At 50.3% G+C, this 21,617-nt stretch overlaps 2 protein-coding genes across 5 annotated transcripts; one reads left to right on the forward strand and one right to left on the reverse strand.

The window, feature by feature from the left end:
* Positions 1 to 4,561: 4,561 nt before the first annotated feature.
* Hagh (hydroxyacylglutathione hydrolase) lies at positions 4,562 to 18,796 on the reverse strand. 4 transcript variants are annotated; one of them, XM_052194071.1, is made up of 9 exons: positions 18,704 to 18,796; positions 15,921 to 16,096; positions 15,140 to 15,204; positions 12,579 to 12,696; positions 11,761 to 11,869; positions 8,437 to 8,540; positions 8,039 to 8,140; positions 5,449 to 5,528; positions 4,562 to 4,812 (listed from the first exon to the last, which is right to left on the reverse strand). In XM_052194071.1, exons 2-9 carry the CDS (start codon positions 16,023 to 16,025, stop codon positions 4,713 to 4,715), a joined length of 783 nt encoding a protein of 260 aa, XP_052050031.1. In that variant the 5' UTR covers positions 16,026 to 16,096; positions 18,704 to 18,796; the 3' UTR covers positions 4,562 to 4,712. The 4 variants fall into 4 exon arrangements, with proteins under 4 accessions (XP_052050031.1, XP_052050030.1, XP_052050032.1 ...); XM_052194070.1 differs by lacking the exon at positions 18,704 to 18,796 and adding an exon at positions 18,365 to 18,512; XM_052194072.1 differs by lacking the exon at positions 18,704 to 18,796 and adding an exon at positions 18,278 to 18,370.
* Positions 18,797 to 18,950: 154 nt separating this feature from the next.
* Fahd1 (fumarylacetoacetate hydrolase domain containing 1) lies at positions 18,951 to 20,183 on the forward strand. Its single transcript, XM_052194079.1, has one exon. The coding sequence runs from the start codon at positions 18,957 to 18,959 to the stop codon at positions 19,620 to 19,622; it is 666 nt and encodes a 221-aa protein (XP_052050039.1). The 5' UTR covers positions 18,951 to 18,956; the 3' UTR covers positions 19,623 to 20,183.
* Positions 20,184 to 21,617: the final 1,434 nt, after the last annotated feature.

The raw sequence follows: 21,617 nt of genomic DNA on the forward strand, positions 1-21,617 counted from the left end.
TGCCATTGTCCGCGTGTAAGCCTTACACTTGGATAAAGTGCTTCCTTGGTGTTTTATTAGTTTTGATGCTACTGAGACGGGAACTGCTTTTATTTCATTCTTGGATTACTAGTGTGTAGAGACAATTAATTTACTTTCATCTTACAACCCAAGGACTCTGACCAGCTTAATTCCAGTGGGAAGCAGTGTTCCTCGGGATCTGCTGTGTGGGGCTGTGCTGTTCGCTTACCTTCTAGTTATTTATAAAACCCGGCAAGCCTCTTACTGACTTATTGTAGTGCCCTGTGACACGGCAAGGGTGGATGACATTCCCTCACCTATGTGGGAAAGAGTAAGCCATGTGCCATTGACTTTGGTGCTGGCTGCACCGTTCTCACAAATTCTAGAAGGCAGTATAATAAATAGGAATTGTCCACGTCCTGGTCCTTGGAACCTGTGACCATCACGTGGCGGGGGGGGGTGTTAACCTCAGTGAGACCCCCAGGTGAGGCAAAGGGAAACTCTGGATCTGAAGGTGATGAGGAAGCTGAATCAGGACTCAGGCAGAGAAAGGGGCTGTGAGCTGCAAACACGAGAGATTTCTAAAAGTGGGACAGGCCAAGCGCAGGTTCCTAGAGCCTTCAGGACGTGAGAGACATGCCAGCTGCCAACCCCCAAACTGTAAGATGGTAAACGTGCGTGGCCTGCTGTCACTAGGGCTGTGGGTCTCTCGTGGCCACATGTTAAGCACACAGGGGTATTCTTTCAGCCAAGAAAGTTCCCGACAGTGTTTATGGAGCTATTCTGTAAGTTACATTTATTTATTATATGGAAGTACACTGTAGCTGTCTTCAGACACCGGAAGAGGTGTCAGATCCCATTACAGATGGTTGCGAGTCACCATGTGGTTGCTGGGATTTGAACTCAGGACCTTCGGAAGAGCAGTCGGTGCTCTTAACCGCTGAGCCCTCTCGCCAGCCCCAGCTATTCTGTATTAATGGTGGACTTGGCCAACATTCAGACAATCCCATAGGCCTTGCTCTCTACTCACATGGCCCGCTACCCTGGCTCATGTTTAACCTCACACTGCTGAGGCCGATCCCACAGGGCCATGCTATATAATGTTGCCGAACCTGAATCTGGGTTGGTGATAGCAAGGATTTTGTCTGTGTGATATCTCTCCTGAGATTTTGTATCAGAGAAATATTTACCTGGTAACTGAGCTGGGGGCAGCCCCTCTGGATTCTGAAACATGTTTGTGTGTTCCATGTCACTGACAGAACACACCAGTGAAGCCATATGGCCTCTGCTCTCTGTGGAAGACTTCAGTTGGTATAGATGTGTTCCAAATCCAATCTCTCGCTGATGCAAGATCATGAGTTTGAAACCAGACTCAGCTGAGACCGAGTGTCAATCAGATAACCCCATCCCCACATCTGGCTGTGGTGCCCAAGATGGCCTCAGGCAGTCTGCAGCCTCCCCAGGAGCCGCAGGCACACACCGCCCACCTCATGAGTCTCAGCCAGTTTTTCTAGGGATTTATCCATCTCATTTCCCGTTTCTCCTAGAAAAGTCCTTCTTTGTGACTTTTGTAATTTCTGTCTTTAAGTTTGATTCAGTGTAACTCAAGAGTTTTTCTCCTTTCTTCAAAGAACTTTTTTCTGTTTATGAATTTCCACTTTTTTCTAGGGTGGGCTGTTATAGACAGCCTCACTCTGTAGCTCAGAATCTCTGAATTCAGTGCTTCTTCCTCAGCCTTTGCTGGGATGCCATCGTGGGCCCGAGCACCGAGTCGATGCATTCTGAGGGTGAGCCGAGCCTTGCGCATGTGTCTATCCCTGAGCTTGATACCCCAGCTGTTCCTTTTGATCATTCAGGTTTCAGTTGTTTTCTTGTTAAGGTAAAGCCTACATTTTTGAGACCTTTTATTTTCTCAAACAGGTGTTTAAAGCTATAAAGTTATTAGGACTAAAGTTAAAGCTCAAGAGTAGAACAATTACCTGGGGTGTGTGAGGCCGCGGTTCAGTCCTCGCGCTGCCCCCACATAATTTATATGCATATACATGTTATATAAATATATATAAAGATATGTCTCCTCTCAGCACTGTTTGTTGCTCTGTGTTTTTTTTAATTCTGTAGTTATATCTATGTACAGAAAACTCAGCGTACATTTAACCAGGTTAGTGGCGAGTTCTTTAGCCCTTGCCTTTCCCAGCTTGGCAATGCAAGCCACAGACCCAGGACACTGCCTCCCCACTGGTGGCGGACCTCGTCATATCTGTCATTATAATTGGTCCTAATAGCTTTCTTTTTTTTTATTTATTATTATAAATAAGTACACTGTAGCTGTTTTCAGACACACCAGAAGAGGGCGTCAGATCTCATTTTGGATGGTTGTGAGCCACCATGTGGTTACTGGGAATTGAACTCAGGACCTTCAGGAGAGCAGTCAGTGCTCTTAACTGCTGAGCCATCTCTCCAGCCCCCTAATAGCTTTCTTGATCATTTAGTGTTCAGATATGTTTATTGTGGTTCTCTAAGTGTGCTTGGTTAAAGAACACACTGAATACTTTAGGCTTTGTGAGTTGGCATATGGGACATGATCTGTCCCAGAGTGTTTGTGGACATCTAACTGGTAATTCCGATTCAGGTGAACGACATTGAAATCTCCAGTTACTAGCTGGTGAGTCTTTGAGCTCTGGGCACTGGGCGGCCCTGTCTTCTACTCCCTCACAGCAGCCCTCAGGGTACCATGGCAGGCAGGAGGCCAGTGACTGGTGACAAGTGGGTGGGGGGTTAAGGGTGCAGAGCCTACAGGGCTGCAGCCAGGGCCTTCAGAGCAAACAGGCTCTAACAGCTATAGGAAGAGGGAAGCAATGTCTTTCTCCACGCCCAGCCAGTGTCAGTGGCTCTTGGGTGGACCATAAGTCAGAGAGCAGAGATAGTAGTGCCTTGCCTCTGATATGCACACAGAAAGAGCTGGCCACCCCAGAGCAGGCTGGGCGCTAGTGCTGTCCCCACCCCGCGCCAGTCTATCAGACTCTTTATTCTCATTCTGGCCCTTGTTTCCCCTGAAGACACGCATCCACACTGGTGGACAGGTGAAGACATGCATCCACACTGGTGGACAGGCCAGAAGCCTGCCTCTTCCAGCTGGACAGTCACCAGTGACTAGAAGTTCAGATGGTGAGGGATGGGAACACAGAACACAGGACACCAGGTGCCTTCCAGCTGCGGTGTATGTGGTGGGGGTGGACCCAGGGCTACAATTTAAATGGCTACTTGTGTGACTTTACCTCAATTTAAAATACTTTTTTGTTTTGAGACAGGATCCCTCTATGTAGTCCTGGCTGTTAGGCAACGTGCTCTATAGACCAGGCTGGCCTTGAACTCACAGGTACTCTGGCTCTGCCTCCCAAGAGCTGGGATTAAAGGTGTGAGACACTAGCTATTAATAATTATTATATCCTTTGTGGTTTCACAGCTATAGCGGGATTCATTCTGGGACTCACAACAGATCTCTCCCACCTACTGAAATAATGACTTAGGACCAGAAACTCTGTACAGTTCACTAGATCAAAGAACAATTAACATTCAAGAGAGGATGTTCAAGCAGGGAACAGTAAGTAGGTCTTAAGAATAAGGACTGGGGACCAGGACAGCCTTTGGCTGTCGTGCAGGCCTTGCTCCACACCCTGTGCTCCCTGCCTACCAGGTCCCCCACCCCCGTCTGTCTCATTTCTAACGTCTGGTTGGCTTGATTCCTTTTTGCAATAGCACACTATCATGACCCGAACGGGTTGCTTCCAGATCCCCAACCTGCATGTCTACTGACCCCTCCCCCTCCCAGGCCGCACTGGTGATTCTTCCTGAGTCAGCGCTGTGCTGGCAGAACCACCTCTACCTGGAGTCAAGAATCCTGGTGGAGCAGGAGTGTGCCTCCTGCTGGACCTGCTGCTCAATCTAAACCGAGGGCCACATGGTTCACACAGCCACCGCCGGTCTCGGAACCTCCTTAGCCAAGCTGTCTTCCTTATTCTTCTGTCCCAGGGCCTTCGCATTTCTCACTGACCCTGAAGGCTGGAGATTTGTTTTTTTTTTTTCAACTAAGTTTGCTCTTGTATAGCTTTGTGCTTATATATCAGGATGTGTGTGTGTGTGTGTGTGTGTACACGTATACTGTTTTGTGGGGTTTTTTTGTTTGTTTGTTTTTGTTTTTGTTTTTTGAGACAGGGTTTCTCTGTGTAGTCCTGGCTGTCCTGGGTCTTACTCTAGATTACAGCTGTTGAGTTGAACCAGCTTGGCTATCCTGGGAAGCTGCCACCCCGATGTGGCTCTGCCTCTGTCCCCCGATGTGGATGTTGCTACCCTTGAGGCTAGCCGAAAAGGGAGGAAAAACCCATAAAGGTGCCAAGTCTCTCCTCCCCAAAGAGCCAGGATGTCAGGGAGCCTGCTGAAGCTCAGCCCTCCCAGAGCAAGTACAACTCTAACAGACTGGGGCAAACTAGATGTCATATGACCATAGGACCCTGAGGTTATAGACCCGTAGAGCCAGAGGTAATATAGAGTCCATATGCAGAGGTTATGGGAATAAATACTTTAAACCTTTTCTCTTATAAATATGCATTAGAACATTTGATAACACAGGCTAAGGGCTCTGAATTAACTTAAAATTAGATTCTGTCCTGCATCAGCAGCAGGCCAGTCGCTTAAAAGTTCCCGTCCCTGTGTCCTCAGTCCCGAGGCACCTTGAACTGGTCTTTCTCCCTGCGGATGGCCCTCATGGTGGTCACTGGGTCTGTCTCACCAGCATGCTGCTGCACAGTCTTCTCCCTGAGGAGGCAAGGGAAACAGACTGGAGGGAAGAGCACAGCCTGCCCCAAGAGCCTGGGACATCCTCGTGAGGAAACCGCTAGGACTGAGCCAGCCCGGCAGGTGCTGCCAGCAATACACAGAGGGAAGCCACCAACCAGCTCCACACTGCCCACCCAGCCCAGAGGCCCAGAGCTTCAAGGATCCTTAAAGAATCACTCCAAAGCCACTCCCCACATGGGTCCTGGGCCCCTCACATCCTTGCAAGATGCTAAGAAAAGCACGTCATATTTATGGGACAAAGCCTGCCTCTTGGGTGCTCTTTTTTTTTGTTTTTTTTTTGTGTGTGTGTGTGTGTGTGTGTGTTTTTGTTTTGGTTTTTTGAGACAGGGTTTCTCTGTGTAGTCCTGGCTGTCCTGGAACTCACTCTGTAGACCAGGCTGGCCTCGAACTCAGAAATCCACCTGCCTCTGCCTCCCAAGTGCTGGGATTAAAGGCGTGCACCACCGGCCGCCTGGCTTGGGTGCTCTTAATAAAGCTGGGGCGTGAGGTCAGGCCCACTCACTTCAGGATAGGCTTGACCCTGGTTCATCTTGTGTCATAGAGCACGAGCTACAAGGAGGGTGTGGCCGGGAGAGAGCCCCACTACCGTCTTACTTGACTCTCATGAAGGGGTTGTAGGTGAACTCTTCTGCCAGGGTGGATGGCACTGTGGGCTCCCCGATGGCATACTTCTCCTGTAAAAGATCCCACTGTCACATAGGGGTCCGTGGGTCCCACCTTTCACATATCTCAGTGACCTATACGCTCAAGTCTATCCTAGGTGGCACAGCAAGAGCAGCCAGGGCAGACGAGTGTGTTTCTGGCTGCTTTGAGCAAGGCCAGGCTCATGGGAGGGCCCAGCAGTGGTCTTGGTGTCCCTGTGCAGTCCTGTCTCTCTGCTGCCTCTGAGGGGCGGGCGAGTCCTGTTTTCATTACCACGAGCTTTGTGTTCCACAGAACAAAAACAAAAGCAAAGACAGCAAGCCCCCCCCCCCCATAAGAGAAGCAGTGGTGTGCAGATGTGTGTGTGTGTGTGTGTGTGTGTGTGTGTGTATGTGTGACTTGGGCTTCTAGCATAGGATGAGGGGAGCTCACTCCCCAAGCCAAGAGCTCCCAGGAAGAACCTGGGGAGTGGCCCAGCAGTGGAGAGCTGGAGGGCACTGGCCACCACCGCCCACGGCTAGCCTCACTGCTGAGTAGCACAGACCATGGCAGAGACAATGCTAACATAGCTGAACCAAAGTTGAGGAATTCATAAGGACAAAGTCTCCATGCAGCTCTAGTCCAACTATGGTTGGCAAACATGGAGGCCTCAGGGACAGCTGCGACAGGAGCTACAGCCACCCACAGGAACCTCCCTTCCCGCCAGGACACACAGAGCCAAGGTTATAAAAAAGGCCATTAGCATGCAAAGCATCAGGAACTACAGGTGTCTAGAGGGAAACCAACAGCAGGATCCATTTCCAATTCTGAAAATCAGTTTAAGAGTTAAACATGCATCTGGCCATATGGTTCAGCAGGTCCAATGTTAAACAAATTCCCAAGAGAGAAACAAAAGCATGACCAAAAAGGTGTACACAGCATGCACCGCAGCCCCAGTATTCATGACCCAGGAAGCACACAGGGTGCACCCACGGCTAGCGGCTGGAATCCTGGAGTGAGCCGTGTGACACAGGCTGAGTGGGAGCTGGAGAGGCGAGGAAGAGCCTATGGTTCTGTCATAGAACCCTCTAGAGAAGGGCAGCTGCCCACACAAGGTGCTGTGAGTCAAGGTTGCCTAGTTGGGGGAGGGGCTGGAGAGGTGGCTAGTGGTTAGGAGCATTGGCTCCTTTTACAAAGGACCCAGGTTCAGTTCCCAGCACCCACATGGGAACCTTCAACTACCTGTAACTCCAATTTCAGGGGCTCTGATGCTCTCTTCTGGCCTCCATGGGTACCGGTCATGCATGTGATACACATGCAGGTAAAACATTCATATATGAAAAATCAAAATCTTTTTAAAAAGTGCCTCCAAGGGGATCCAGCAGTGCTGTCTAGCTCGGGTATGGCAGGGATACGTGGGTGTCAAAAGTTCATCCAAGACATTCGCATGCGTGTAAATTACCCTCAGAGTGGCTTGTCTGGCATTGTGAGGCTCTGCATTTGACCCCCAGCACCAAGGGGAAATAAGGGGACAAAATGAGTTGCTGAGTGGTATTACAGTATGGACAGTGTGTACACAGTAGGGCCTTTATGAGAATACTAAATGCATACTCTTTTTTTTGTTTGTTTTTGTTTTTTCGAGACAAGGTTTTCTCTGTGTAGCCCTAGCTGTCCTGGAACTCACTCTGTAGACCAGGCTGGCCTCGAACTCAGAAATCCACCTGCCTCTGCTTCCCTCTGCTGGGATTAAAGGCGTGCGCCGCCACCACCACCCGGCCTAAATGCATACTCTTAAGGTGAATATGATTAACTAAGGGGGGTTGAATATTCTTCTGAGGTGACGGCTTTGATGTGCTGCCCAGGCCGGCCTTGAACTTGCTGCATGACTCCCCAGCCCCTTAAGGAGATTAGATGTATACCACTGCACCTGACTCAGCAATTGAATTCATTGTTGTTCTGAGATAGTCTCATGTAGCCCAGGCTAGCTAAGAACACACAAAGTAACTGAGACAAGTCTGGAACTCCTGACTCTCTTGTACCAAGCAGCTTTCCAAGTGCTAGGATTACAGGTGTGCCAAACTTTCCAGTGTTACTTTGTATCCCCTTCCCTATTCGGATATTTTAGACAATGACACACCGCATCTATGCAGGGCAACACCACTTCCTGAACTTAGCAGAGGAAGCTGCACCTCCCAAGTGTGCACAGCTCACGACATCATCTATAGTGAACGGCTGGAAGGCAGAGCTGGTTTCTAACAAAGCTCTCAGCCACTGCTGTTGGCTCGCTGGTGTCATCACGGAGATAAAGCCCTTCAGCTGAGTCACTGCTCAGTATGTGTGGAACAAGGCTGGACACTGAAGCTTGGCCTCTGACGCTAAGATGGAGTCAAAGGCGTACACTGTGCCCTCCAGCCAGGTTTTACTGCTGTGACCAGCACCGAGCTCCAGACGCCTAGCTTCTACCTGCCATGCAGACCACACTGTGTGTCAACATCCAGGCCTTGGAAAGGCCCTGTGCCGTAACAAGACCCTAGGCCACACTCCGGGCCTCCATCTCACTCACCTTGGCCCAGGCCAGTTTCTCTTGAATGGCGGCATTGCTGGGCTCCACGTGGCGTGCAAACTTAAGGTTGTTTACAGTGTATTCATGGCCACAGTAGACTTTCTGAAGAAAAAGCCAACACAGGGCCATGTCATGTCTCAGCCTTGGCACCCCACACGGTGCGTGCACTAGAGGAAACTGACGCACCCCACACAGACTGAATACTAATAAAGGCTGTAGAGGCTACGGCTCTACCCACTTCTCCCCTCAGCTACGGGCTGAGGCTGGCCAGGGGACCCACCACACACAGGCCCACTGGGAAAGCAGAGGCAGTTCTTGGGCCTGAAGGGTGGGCCCAGCACGCAGCAGCTCCTCTCCTGGAGCATGTGGGGCCTTTGGGAAAGGGAGGCACTGCCTACTGTGTCTGGAGGAAGCCGGCCCAAGACTTCAAGTAGCGCCTTGTACATCTCGTCTGCAGTTCCCTCATAGAACTTCCCACAGCCGGCAACAAACAATGTGTCACCTGGAAAACACAGTGACAGTGTCTCTGGGTCAGCTCATACGCCGGCCTTCTGCACCTACTGCCAATCCCCAACTTATGAGCAGGCACCAGAACACAACCCACAGCGCCCCACCCTCCCAACCAGCACCCATACACCAAAAGGCATCTTCACCCAACATAGCACAAGGCTGTGCACAGCGCCCCATCCTGCCAGCTTCAACCATAGCCACTAACCCACCCTCAGTTTGGGCCTGGAACCCAGGGACCCCTGACCCCACCCTTTGTGCCTCAGTCCTACCTCAGCTGAAGTCATCACATCTACCTCTCGGCAGCCCTCCCTGGGCCCCTCCCTGGATCCCCTGCTCATCCTGGCATCCATGTTTGACATGCTTTCTTTGTTGCTAGGAACACCCGCGGTATTTCTCCCTCAGTCCCCAGACCAGCACTGCTCTTGGCCTCGTCCTAGCATCGGGTGGGACAACCTGGCTGTTTCTGTTCCCTACGCACCCCTGGGTTGTCCACTGTGGCCAGCCAGCTCAGTGGGCTCTCACGGGACTGCCATTCACCTTGACCTCCTGGGCACCACACTACTCCTGGGCCTCCACCTGACAACCCACAAGGATGGATTCCAAATCTGAAGTAAACTCATCCCTCTTAAACACTTCCTGTCTTTCTGTCCCCAGTACTGTCCCCTGGTGACTCTCAGTGCCCAGGCTGCCTATCTCTGCCTGGGCAGGCTTTATCCTATATTACAGCTGAAGAAGATACCTCCCTCCCTCTCTCTCTCTCTCTCTCTCTCCCTCCCTCCCTCCCTCCCTCCCTCCCTCCCACCCACCACACCCTTCTCCTGGCTGTACCCACCTCCACTCCCCTCCTGCATCCCTCAGGTCAGCTGGAGTGGCATCTGACTCACATTCCCTGGGCTACTCAACAGTACATGTCTCGCCCTCACTGCTGATGCCAGAGCTTGCCCCAGATACCTCGCGATGATGAAACCTCACATGACAGGCCAGGTGTTGCCCCCCAAGTCATGAAAAGTACAGGACATCATGGGGCCTACATCCTGTAGCACTCACCATGACACCCAGTGTCTTCTGTCAGGACAGAGGCATGAGAGTCATGGAGACCCAGTCATGAGCTCAGCTGGGGTGAGTGACGCAGCACCTGCCTAACACATGAGCCTTGGGCTCCATCCACTGTCAATGCAGAGTGCGGCTGGGGGACTGCTTAGCTGGAAACGGCTTCCCTTAGAGGCATCAGGAACTGAGCCTCATGCCCTGGGCTCTTGTAAGAACCCAGGCACGCCAGCTGGTTCCCCCTGCCTCCTACCGTTCTCCATCTTACAGCTCCTGTGAAGGGGAAGGAACCTGGGAGCAGGAACTGAAGCCACAGAGGCCACAGAGACCACACAGGATGGCTGTTTACTGGCTTGCTCAGGTTGCTTTCTTATAGAATCTGGGACACATCTGGCCAGGGGTAGCACTGCCCACAGAAGATGGGACCGTCCCACAATTATTAACCAATTCCCCACACACTTGCCAATCTAATGGAGGCGGTTTCCTCAATTAAGGTTTGTTTTTCTTCCCAGAAGACTCTAATTTGTGTCAACTTGACAAAAAAAAAATTAACCAGCATAGTTTACCACCTGGGGAATGACAGCCAACACACACACACACACAAACCTACCTTAGGCTGGCTTCCCATTATCAGCTGTTGACAGCTAAAAGGGAGGGACTGCCATCTGCCCTCACAGACACTGACACAGAGGTTGTTGCCGGGCACACAGCCATGCCAACAGGGGTGGGCCAGCTGAGGCTCCACATCAATTAACTTTGATGGTCATAAGCTGAGGACCAGATGCTTATCACCATTTACCACAGCAGTGCTGCAGTTCAGAAAACCCCAGCCAAAGCCACCAATCACAACTGACCATGACACACAGAGCTGCTGGCCTGTTCCACACTACAGCGCTCAACTTTATAGAGCCGTTCTCAACCTGTGGGTCATAACCCCTTCACAGGGACACATATCATATATCCTACATATTAGATATTTATACTGAGATTCATAAGAGCTGCAAATTTCAGTTGTGAAGTAGCAAGGAAAGCAATCTTATATCTGGGGTCACCGCAGCCCGTGGAGCTGTATTAGAGGGTCGCACGCAGCGTTAGAAGGTTGAGAGTCGGTGCTATGCAGGGTGGAAGGGAACCCAGGGCCTGAGCCTGAGCCACCCAATGCCATGATGGAGACACAAAATTCAGGTCAGATGTGCTGTCTCACACCTGGAATGCCCGCACCCAGGAGGCTAAGACAGGAGGACTGGAACAAGTCCCAGGCCAGCCTGGGCTACAGAGACCCTGTCTAAAACCAAAATCCAACACAAAACCCTGACATTCTGTAATGCGTTTAAAAGCAAGCTGGGGTTCCAGGGCAATTTCATGTTTCCCAAAGGCAGACTCATTCTCCTTGACTTCTCCTAAAAGCGGGCATGCCCGCCAGCCAGGCTCAGAACCCCAGTGGCTGTCATGGATGGCAGCACACCACATCACAACTGGAGGAGGCAGGGGCCAGCGTGTGTGTGTGTGTGTGTGGGGGGGGTGGCTGGGCCCTGCCCCAGCCCTCAGGCAGCCCAGGCTGCTCAGCACTGCAGTCTGAGGCTGTTCTGCTTCACAGGCTCCCAGTCAGCACCAGCACAGATTCCTTTTTTCCTTCAAATGTGGAAAATTCCTCTGATTTCTGGACAAACCTACTGTGTACTTAGTGTGAACTGCACATGCTGCCCCAGGGTCTGGCTCCATCTCATGAACCGCCCAGTACAAAGTTAGGCTTCTGGCTCTGAGGGGTCATTGGGTTCATGTCACCAGAGCAGAGGTACTGCCTTGCGCTGGCCTAGCCCAGATCTCAGGACTTTCTGCAATGCTGAAGGAAGGACACTTGGAACCCATGCCCATCAGCTGGTGGCTGGAGGGTAGGGGTGGAGTTTGCAGAGGGGTGAGCACCACAAACGGACCCCTGGGGCAGCAGCCAGGTCCACAGCAGCTGCCCACACTCAACTCAGCTCCTTTGCACTCTGTAGTCTCAAGCAAACCCCAGGCCCCGTCCTGGGGGCTGTGACTTCCTTGTGTGGGATGTGGGGCCGGAGAAGATGCAGCCTAGGTCTCTGCTTCTCTATACAGGGGTTTTTCCTCACCCAGCCAGTGCCAAACAGAGTCTGCATGGAGCCCTCCCAGCCCCCACTCACCTGTGAACACAGCAGAAGGCTCTGAGCTACCAGGCTTGCTCACGAAGTAGCAGATGTGCCCCGAAGTATGGCAGGGTGTTGACAGACACTTGACACTGAGAGACCCCACCTGAAACAGAGGTCCTGGGATGAGCCTGACCACCACACGTGTCAGCACTGCTGGCTCCTAATGACCCTCCCCTCGCTGACAACCTGGACGTGCTCAGCCCAGGCTCTAGCTGCATTTAGACACCTCAGAGCATCCCAGGCCTTGTAGCTGGCTCAGGACACACACAGAGAGGCCAAAGCTCTCTGCCAGGGGCTGGCCCTAGCAGGTGTAGATGCTTCAGGGGTTCAGGGTTCAAGGGAAAAAACAAAAAATGGCCTATTTTGTTTCTGCCTCCATAACTGAGTCATATCCAGGCATTTCTCTATAAAAGATACTTTTCTGACCCCCCCCCCCCCCGCCCCCGTCCCCTGCTCTTTACTTCAAGGGTTCAACCTAAAGCTGACCTAGCAATGCAAACATCCCAATTCATTAAGAGATTCAACGAGGCGTAATAATTCTTTCCACATCTGTGTAGCCTCTCTTTGCTGAAGTTGCTCACACCCTGATCAATTTTCTCAAATACTGCAGCTGCCTCTCCTGAGACACAACTCCACCACCATATATATCCAAGAAATCCCAAAGACCCCAGAGGGCCTACGTCCTGCGCTGGCTTCCTCACTATGTTCCCTGGCGGTGCTGAGCAGGCCCCTGCCTGCCAGCTGCCATCCAAATGACGCTGGGGACCCCTTGGCCTGCCCGGCCTCCTCTAGTGCTCCCCCTGCCTGTGTACCTGCAGTGTGGAAAGGTGTGTGACCTTGTGAGTCAAGGCCCCGATGCGGTCGTCACCTCCGTAAACCTTCAGCCCGGGTTCCAGCTTCACCAGCTTCTCATTCCCGCCAGCATGGTCCCTGGAAGTCAGACAGGAGGCCTGGGCGACCTGCTGAGATCAGGCCAGCAGCGGGCTGCCTGCGGCCTGCACTTTGTCTATATATTTTCCAGAAGAAACAGGCAACCAGGAAGCACTGTTTACCCGCCATTTGGTGGCACTGAAAATAACGTTCTCAGGTGGTCAGAACACCCCTGGACAGAGAGAGCAGAGCCCATACAGAGCCCCAGACCTGGCTTCACAGCAGACGGGGCACAGGAAATCACCTGGAGAGCTCCCAGTTGTACAGAAGCCTCACAAGGTGAGGGGCTGGTACCAGGGTAGGGACGTGGGTTGGGATGTTACCCCAGGTAATCCTAATGTACAACCCAGTTTGGGCCAGCGCTTGGCAAAGGCTATGCTGGGAACTTCTAGAAGCACAGCACCACCCACCTGGAGGAGATTTGCATGGAGAGAACAGGACAGCCACCTGGACCCCCATGGCTTTACCTTAAAAAAGTCAACAGCAGAAGGCAGGGCCGTGACTTCAGGTACAGCTAGGAATATCCCCACACTGTGAGTCACCCTCAACTCCAAGAGGCGGAATGGAAACGCCGATGTCCTGTCAGCCCCTTGGCTACTTTACTCCATGGTAAAACAACCCAGGAAGCAGCAGGCCTCTCGGTAACAGGAAGGAACACGAGGCCCAGCCCTATGCCCCACTGCCTCCAGGACAGTGGTCACACAGACCAGGATGCACTATGGCCTCATCACTTAAAAATGTCACTACCAACTTGACAGTCCTGTGGGCCACAGGTCAAACCTGAGGCCCAGCCTTAGGCTTGATGGTGGCATTGAGAGAAGGGGATAGAAAAATCCAGAATCCTCCACATTATCAGGAAAGAGACATCGGAAGCAATAGTTACGGAGGTGGAAGAGAAAAACACCATATGTGGGAAGGGTTTGGTGGCTGTGAGGCAGCTCCCACAAGATCCCCAAAGTGACAGCCACAGGGAGCCGAGGGGAAGGAGCCTGAAAAACAGCAGCTCTGCTGTGAGGCACAGGGACCTCCCTGTCCCTGAGGAGCCTTGGGCCTCAGAGGCCTGGCCATGAGACCCTGACAAACCAGCCACAGACCAGGACAGGGTCAGAAAGACAGGCTCTGGCTTTCATCACGGACTCTTTAGAAATGAAAAGCCAGGCAAACATTCCTTCTACCTTTGAAGACCCTCGAAAGATCCAAAAAGCAAGTTCTAGGCCAGCCAGTGACCCTGGTTCAACCCCCCCCCCCAAATTTTTTTTTAAAAAGGAAGAGCCGGGCGGTGGTGGCGCACGCCTGTAATCCCAGCACTCTGGGAGGCAGAGGCAGGTGCATTTCTGAGTTCGAGGCCAGCCTGGTCTACAGAGTGAGTTCCAGGACAGCCAGGGCTACACAGAGAAACCCTGTCTCAACTCCCCCCCCCCCAAAAAAAAAGGAAGAAAGAAGAAGGAGAAGGAGGGAGGAGGGAGGAGGAAGAAGAGAAGAAGAGAAGAAGAGAAGAAGAGAAGAAGAGAAGAAGACGAAGAAGAAGAAGAAAGAAGAAGGAGGAGGAAGAGGAGGAGAAGGAGGAAGAGGAGGAGGAAGAGGGAAGAGGAGGAAGAGGAGGGGAGGAGGAGGAGGAGGGAAGGAGGAAGAGGAGGAGGGGAGGAGGAGGAGGAGGAGGAGGAGGAAAAGCAGGAATAGGGCTCTGGGAACATTATCTCAAAGCCATAATTTCAAGGCCAGCCTGTGTCAGAGTGATATCCTATTTCAAAACACCAAAACCAAGCAAACAACAGAAGCCAATCCACTACACCTCTCACAGCCCGCAGTTCACTATGTAGACAAGATTACAGTCTATACAAAGACTGTAGTCATTAAAGTCACAGAGTGCCACCTGCCTCTGTCTTCCCATTTTGTTGGGTTTTGGTTTTACTTGTTAAGAAAATACTGATTGCCTGCCTACTCTTTTTTCTCTGACATGGATGGATGCTAATATCATGGGTTTTCCCCTCCATTTATTTACTTATTCATTCATTCGTTCATTCATTCATTCACTTTACATCCCAATCGCTGCTCTCTTCTGGTATCCCCCCTTCTCTTTACTTTTTATGAGCCTAACATATGTGAAGGCGGCCACTGGGGGTCCTCCTGTGACCAGAGAAGACTAGCTTCATGGAGACAACAGTGGACACGTGTGTCTGAGGGTGCTGGCCATACCCTCTGCTGCTTCTCACAAGTCACAAGTACCTTACCTGCCGCTTTAGTGGAACCCAGAGGTCACTGGCCCAAGAGGAAGAAAGCAAGTGTAGTGAAATTTCTGATTTCTTTTGAAAAACAGAGAGCTACAGGTTGGAGCCTTCTCAGACTCCTTCCTGCTCAAGGGCTGCCCGCCCGTCTAAGTCCAGCAACTTCCCAGGTGAATGACAGGCCCCACCCACAGGCTCTCTGCAGGCTGAGCACTTACCAGTGGTGGTGAGTGGTGAGCACTGTGGTCAGTTTCACGCGGTGCTTTTTCACAGTTTCTATAACCTACAGCAGCAGGGAGGGAAAATAAAGGACAGTGACGGTGATGTGTCTGCCCTCTTCCCACCTCTGCTGACTAACCACAGTCCAGACAGCAGGCAAAAAGAATTTTCTTTTCTCCGTCAACTTATATCACCCATAACCTACCCAAGCCCCAGTGGCTCTGACTGAGGTCACCCATAGCACTAGGGGAGATGCATGGAAGATAAGCCAGATCTAAGGACTCACATGTGTACAGGCCCAGAGGTTTAACAGGGTGTGTCTGGCCTGCCAAAGCCACCTGAGGTCTCCAGTGCCCTTCTCACTACCCCATTTACCAGAGGCTAAACAACTTAGGTTTTATATTATATTATATTATATTATATTATATTATATTATATTTATTATATTATATTATATTATATTATATTATATTATATTATATTATATTATATTATATTATATTATATCATATTATTTAGACAGGGTCTCTCTGTGTAGCCCTGGCTATCCTAGAATTTGCTCTGTTGACCAGGCTGGCCAGAACTCAAGAGACCCGCCTGTCTCTGCCTCTTGAGTACTAGGATTAAAGGCATACACCACCGCTGCCAGCTGAAAACTTTGTTTTCGATTAACTAATTTCCACCTAGCTTCCACAAAGCCATAAAGACTGTGGTTGTAACCCACATGGATAAACACAGAACTGGGTGACAGGGTGCAGGTACAGAAAGAGCCGCACACACCTTCTGTGGCTGCACTGGGTCCACAATGGCTGCCTCCTGGGTGTCCTCATCAATGATCAGGTACATGTAGTTGTCAGTCAGGGCAGGCAGGAGCTCAACCTTCATTATGTCTTGCTGCACAGTCAGATTCTTCCTGAAGTCTGTGTGACACAGAGAGAGTCCAAGCAGGGCCTGACCTGAAGAAACACACAGGAAGAAACTCAGGACACCTCACCAAGACTTCAGAGCGGCCATACCCCTCACACCCAATGGCTCAACAGCTGGGCTTTCCAAAGTTCCTCTGAGGGAATATACTTTCACTACATCCTTCAGGAAAGCAGAGACCAAGTAAGTCAGCCTCTCTCAGGTACAGAATTGTTATTTTGGGTGTTTTTTTTTTGGGGGGGGTACTTTTTTAGGTTTGGGGTTTGATTGATTGACTTTTAAGTTTATTTATTTATTTTATGTATATGAGTACACTGTAGCTGTCTTCAGACACACCAGAAGAGGGCATCAGATCCCATTACAGATGGCTATGAGCCACCATGTGCTTGCTGGGAGTTGAACTCATGACTTCTGGAAGATCAGTCAGTGCTTTTAACCACTGAACCATCCTCCAGCCTGATTGGTTGATTTTTTTTTTTTTGATAGATCTTGCTCTATATCCTTCTAAATCAGAATTCACTAAATCAGAAGTCCAGGCTGGTCTTCAATTCAGGAATCTTCTATCTCAGTCTCTTTCATTGTGTTTGTTTTTTGCAGTGGAAGGGATGAAACCCCAGGGACTCCTACATGCAATGCAAATGGTCTGCACCTCAACCTAGACTTGGGATCTTAGTATCTCTCAAGCGCTCCCACAGGCCGTGTTGCCTGCCTGTGGTGTGACTCAGGCCAAAGACGCCAGGACAAGGCACCAGAGCGTGGCTGCCTACTCTCCAGTCATGTGTCTGCACTAACGGAGCTCCGTCCTCTAAGCTTTCAGCCCTTCTCAGGCTCCAGCCAGAGGAGAGAAGGCATTTTCTCAGTACGGCCAGCATAATGGGGAGCACACAGCACCAGCTCCTGAAAAGAAGAAACTGCTGTTTGGGACTCAGGCATGAAGGAAACTCATCAGCAGGACTGTCCTGGGGTGGGCCAAGGAGGCAGCAAGTGACGGAGGGACTCCACCCAGTGGACAGATGCCAAAACATTTTTAGCAATAAAACTCTTCATTCAACCTGAAAATTCCTGCAGCCTCCAAAAACGTGTTCTGTCTTAGATTTAAAGAGGAAAACCACATAAGGTGGGAGAAGACAATGATTCTGACTCAACACACACGCTCTCTCAAAAGGAATTCGGAAAATAACAGCTTTGACCTGTGATACATAAAACTATCAACTCTAATAACCAATGCCAGCAAAACTAATCAAACTGTACTTTCGTCTGAATTTGTGGTGCCCCCAGTGAAACCCAGGGCTCTAAGCATTCTAGGGAAGTGCCTTGTCACAACCCTGCTCCCAATTTCTCTTTTTTTGGCACAACAGCTGGGCATTTTCCAGACCCCTTCTCATGTTCAGCAAAATAAGCATTTCTGTAAGATCAGGTTTCTGTAATATTTTAATTCCTCTAAGCCTTAGCACTCACTATCCATGCCGATGGACAGTGGAGATTGAAAAACAGGTGAATATGAGCCCTTTTATGTATTTCCTGGCAAAACACAGCAAACCCTGCATGGATAAAGATCATGTTTTTACCAGTGCTCAACCCACTCTAGGGTCCGAAGAGGGCCTGACTGCCCTGGAGAAGTTGTGATCACTCCTATGGGCGGAATTCATCGCTCCCAGCTCCTTAGTTTACAGCTAGGGACATTCTGCTTGAATTGAGGTTAAATCCACAGACACCTTTTATTTTACTCAAACGTCAAAAGACGGTTCAGAGTTTCCTCTTCTCACCAGGAGGGCTTTTGCAGCACCAAAGTAATTGCCCTAGCTCTTATATCGACAGCTCTTAAACAGCCTTCGGCAGCGACACTAAGGGATATCCCTTAAATGGAAAGACCCATCCTTCTGGGGCTCTCAACGAGCGGGCTTCTTAGTAAAGATGGTCCATATACTTTCAATCATGATTGTTCCTACGTTCCGGCTAGTTGAACTCAGGATGGCCAGCTCCGGGGTTCTGGCAACCCACTGTCGCCACATCAGTTAGACGCCAAGAAGAAAAGCTGACTTAGGAACTGAAGTCGCGACCCCAAAACTGGAATCGGATTCCGGCCGGGAGGGAGCGGGTGCCAGCCCCTCTGCCTCGATCCTGGGCCACGGACCCCGCCAGTGCCAGATGCCTATTCCAAGGCCCTCAACGCGCCCGGCCCCGCTTCTCCCCCGCCCGGAGGCACTCAGCACCTGCGCCTGGAGACAGCGAAGGCTCGCCCAACCGACGTCCGGTCTCCGGCACCCGGCCGCGCCGCGTCAGTGCCTAGACACACTTACCCAGACCGCGGCGCGCGCAGGCGGCTCCCAGCGTTGACAGGCTCCGGAGGCACAGGGACCCGCGACCCAGCACCATGACCCACGGGGTGCACAGCCGGGTCGCGGAGTCCGCAACACCAGCGTCGTGGGCATCAACACTGGCGTTGGCGACTGCAACCAATCAGTGTCCTCCTCCTACTGCTCCCAACCAATCAGCTCCTGCTCCTTACCAAAACGCCACGCCCTCAATCCGTCAGTGTCCGCCCATAGAGCTCACAGCCAACCAGTGCCTGTCTCGCACCGCCGCGCCGCCCCTAGCCAATCAGTAGCAGCTCCTGCCCCCCCAAAAATGTTCCCTACCTGCGCTAGCAGCCTTGGCCCGGAGACTCGGTCTGGAAGTTAGGGTAGGTGGAGGTGGGAGGCTGAGCGTGCGCCTCCTCGTCTCTCTGGGGCAGTCGCCTGCGCGCAAAGACCCTTAGCTGACCTCAGTGTCCCACTGCTGCGCAAGGAAGGGCGGAGCCGCTCCGGCCTGGACAGCGTCGGGAGGCAGCGAGTCCTCTAGAGGCCGCCGTAGTCCGGGGGAGTCGGCGGTCACGTGACCAAAGGCTGAACCATGGCTTCCACCAAGCCTCTGTCTCGCTTCTGGGAGTGGGGAAAGAATATCGTCTGCGTGGGGAGGAACTACGCAGACCACGTCAAGGAGATGCGAAGCACCGTGCTGAGTGAGCCTGTGCTTTTCCTGAAGCCGTCCACCGCGTACGCTCCCGAGGGCTCACCGGTATTAATGCCCGCTTACTGCCAGAACCTCCACCACGAGGTGGAGTTGGGAGTGCTTCTGGGCAAGCGTGGTGAAGCGATCCCGGAGGCTGCAGCCATGGACTACGTGGCCGGCTACGCTCTGTGCCTGGACATGACAGCCAGAGATGTGCAGGAAGAGTGCAAGAAGAAGGGACTGCCGTGGACCCTGGCCAAGAGCTTCACGTCCTCCTGCCCGGTCAGTGCCTTCGTTCCCAAGGAGAAGATTCCTGACCCTCATGCCCTAAGACTGTGGCTCAAGGTCAACGGAGAGCTCAGGCAGGAGGGCAAAACATCATCTATGATCTTTTCCATCCCCTACATCATCAGCTATGTTTCCAAGATAATAACCTTGGAAGAAGGAGATCTTATCTTGACCGGGACCCCAAAGGGAGTTGGGCCAGTTAAAGAAAATGATGAGATCGAGGCCGGCATAGACGGGGTGGTTAATATGACATTCAAGGTGGAAAGGTCAAAACACTGAGTGTTCACTGAGTGCCAAAGGCGGAGGGAGACAGGAGCAAGTGAAGTAAAGGACAATCATGATGAAAATCTAAAAATTATGCCATTAGATTGCTATACATGTCATAAAAGATGAATCCTTAAAAATAAATAACGTGATCTAAAAGAGCTGAGACAGAAATGGAAATAGGAACAACCAAGCTAAAGGATATTTAAGGCTTCCCAAGAGGAGAATGTGTTAAACTAAACCTTGAGAAGTTGTAGTTTTCTTCTCTAAAACTGAACTGAATAAGACTTTTTAATAAATCATTCTGAAGTCTATACCTCCAGACTTAAAAGCTGCAAAGGCAAGTAATTCATTAATGATATTGGCCTTTAGAAAAGCTTTGTACAGAGCACTCCACTTCATTTTTACTTGGGAAAGTCCTCCACCCCAAAGCCAGATAAAAGTTTTGTTAAGTGAGCTATTGTTGCAGTCCTGCCTTGTTTACTTTGGGTGTATATGTTGGCTGTGGCTTCTGAGCTTGGAAGATAATTTTGAAATTGTTTTCCAAATAAAGACCATTTCTTGTGTGATTTAAAAGTGCACTTTCTTTTCTTAGGGTGGGGAGTACTTCTTCCTCTGGGACTTAAGACCCTGACCTTTGGCTTCCTGAGCTCTATGCTGTAACTTATTAACAACATGACCCAGTACTCAGGTACACAGGCCCTAGGAAACTGACAGGCCTGGGATGCTGCGTGTGTTCATGCTTACACCCCTCCCTGATAAAAATGCCCGTCAGGATGCACAGCACAGTTGTCAGGGCCCAGTGGAGTCTTCTGCTGAGAGGGTACATAGGAACCTGATGGTCCCTTTAAGAAGGCATGTTACATCTTGTTAGTAGTTTAGCATTACTATGAAGCAATATGCCAACCATAGTTCATTCCATACTTCTGTGTATTTTTTTTTTTTTTTAGCAAAGCTATGCCACTGGCATTATTGTTATTTCTAATGACAATGCAGACTTAGAGGACAGAACTGAAGCAGAGCCAAGTTGTAATGAGATTGTCACAAGCTCAGAAACTGAAATTTTAACCACAGCATAGGTAGTGTCATATAAGTAGATATATAAGAAAATTTAAGCATTTAGGTATTCTGTGAGCCCCATGCTTAATTATTATTATGAGCTCCCATAATGCTATTTAATAAATATGATTTTAAAAAGAGTCTTACTGTTTTGTAGCTCAGGGTAACCTTGAACTCATGAACCACCTGACCTAAGTTTTCCATTTTTTTTTAATCCTTTAGTAATTTATTTAATTACTTAGCAATCAATGTTTATTATAGATGAGTGAGAATTTTAGGCAGGAGAGGCACAAAGCACCTTAAGGTTCATCTACTCAGAGACAGCTGAAGTTAAACATTTGGTATAAATTCTTCCAAATCAGTATATAAATACTGTTTTAAGATAATTTGCTTCCACGTCTTTTTTTTTTTTTTTTTTTTTTTAAAGACAGGGTCTCACTATTGTAGCTCAGGCTTTCCTGGAACTCTTGATCCTCTCCCTATTTGCCTGAGTGCTGCTGAAAGAACAGCTAAGTAATTACATCACACCATTCTCCTATCTGATGCTTACACTGGCTATTGTGACTTCCACATCAGTCAGCACCTCTGCAATATGATTTTCATTGATCATGAAAGATTCCAGGTTAGCCCTGGACATTTAGACATTAAGATTTGCTGACGGAATCAATAAACACACTGTTAATTTCTAATTCCCAAAGTCAAAGGGTGTGTTCATATTGCAGTGTACTGTTTAGTCTAGTTAGCAAGTACAAGGTTCAGCTGAGATATATCTACCAAGTTAACAGACGAATTAAGCAAGCTGAGGGCACAAGCCAGCACCCAGAATGTACAATGGCCATGGGGGTCAATGTCCACCAAGCAACAGAATGAGCTTTGTCACGTCTGACCTCAGCATAGCACATACAAATCCTCAGATGCAGGAAACAAAAACAATCCAGTTCTCAACTTCTG

This window comes from Apodemus sylvaticus, chromosome 10 (genome assembly GCF_947179515.1).
Source record: "Apodemus sylvaticus chromosome 10, mApoSyl1.1, whole genome shotgun sequence".
Lineage (NCBI taxonomy): Eukaryota > Metazoa > Chordata > Mammalia > Rodentia > Muridae > Apodemus > Apodemus sylvaticus.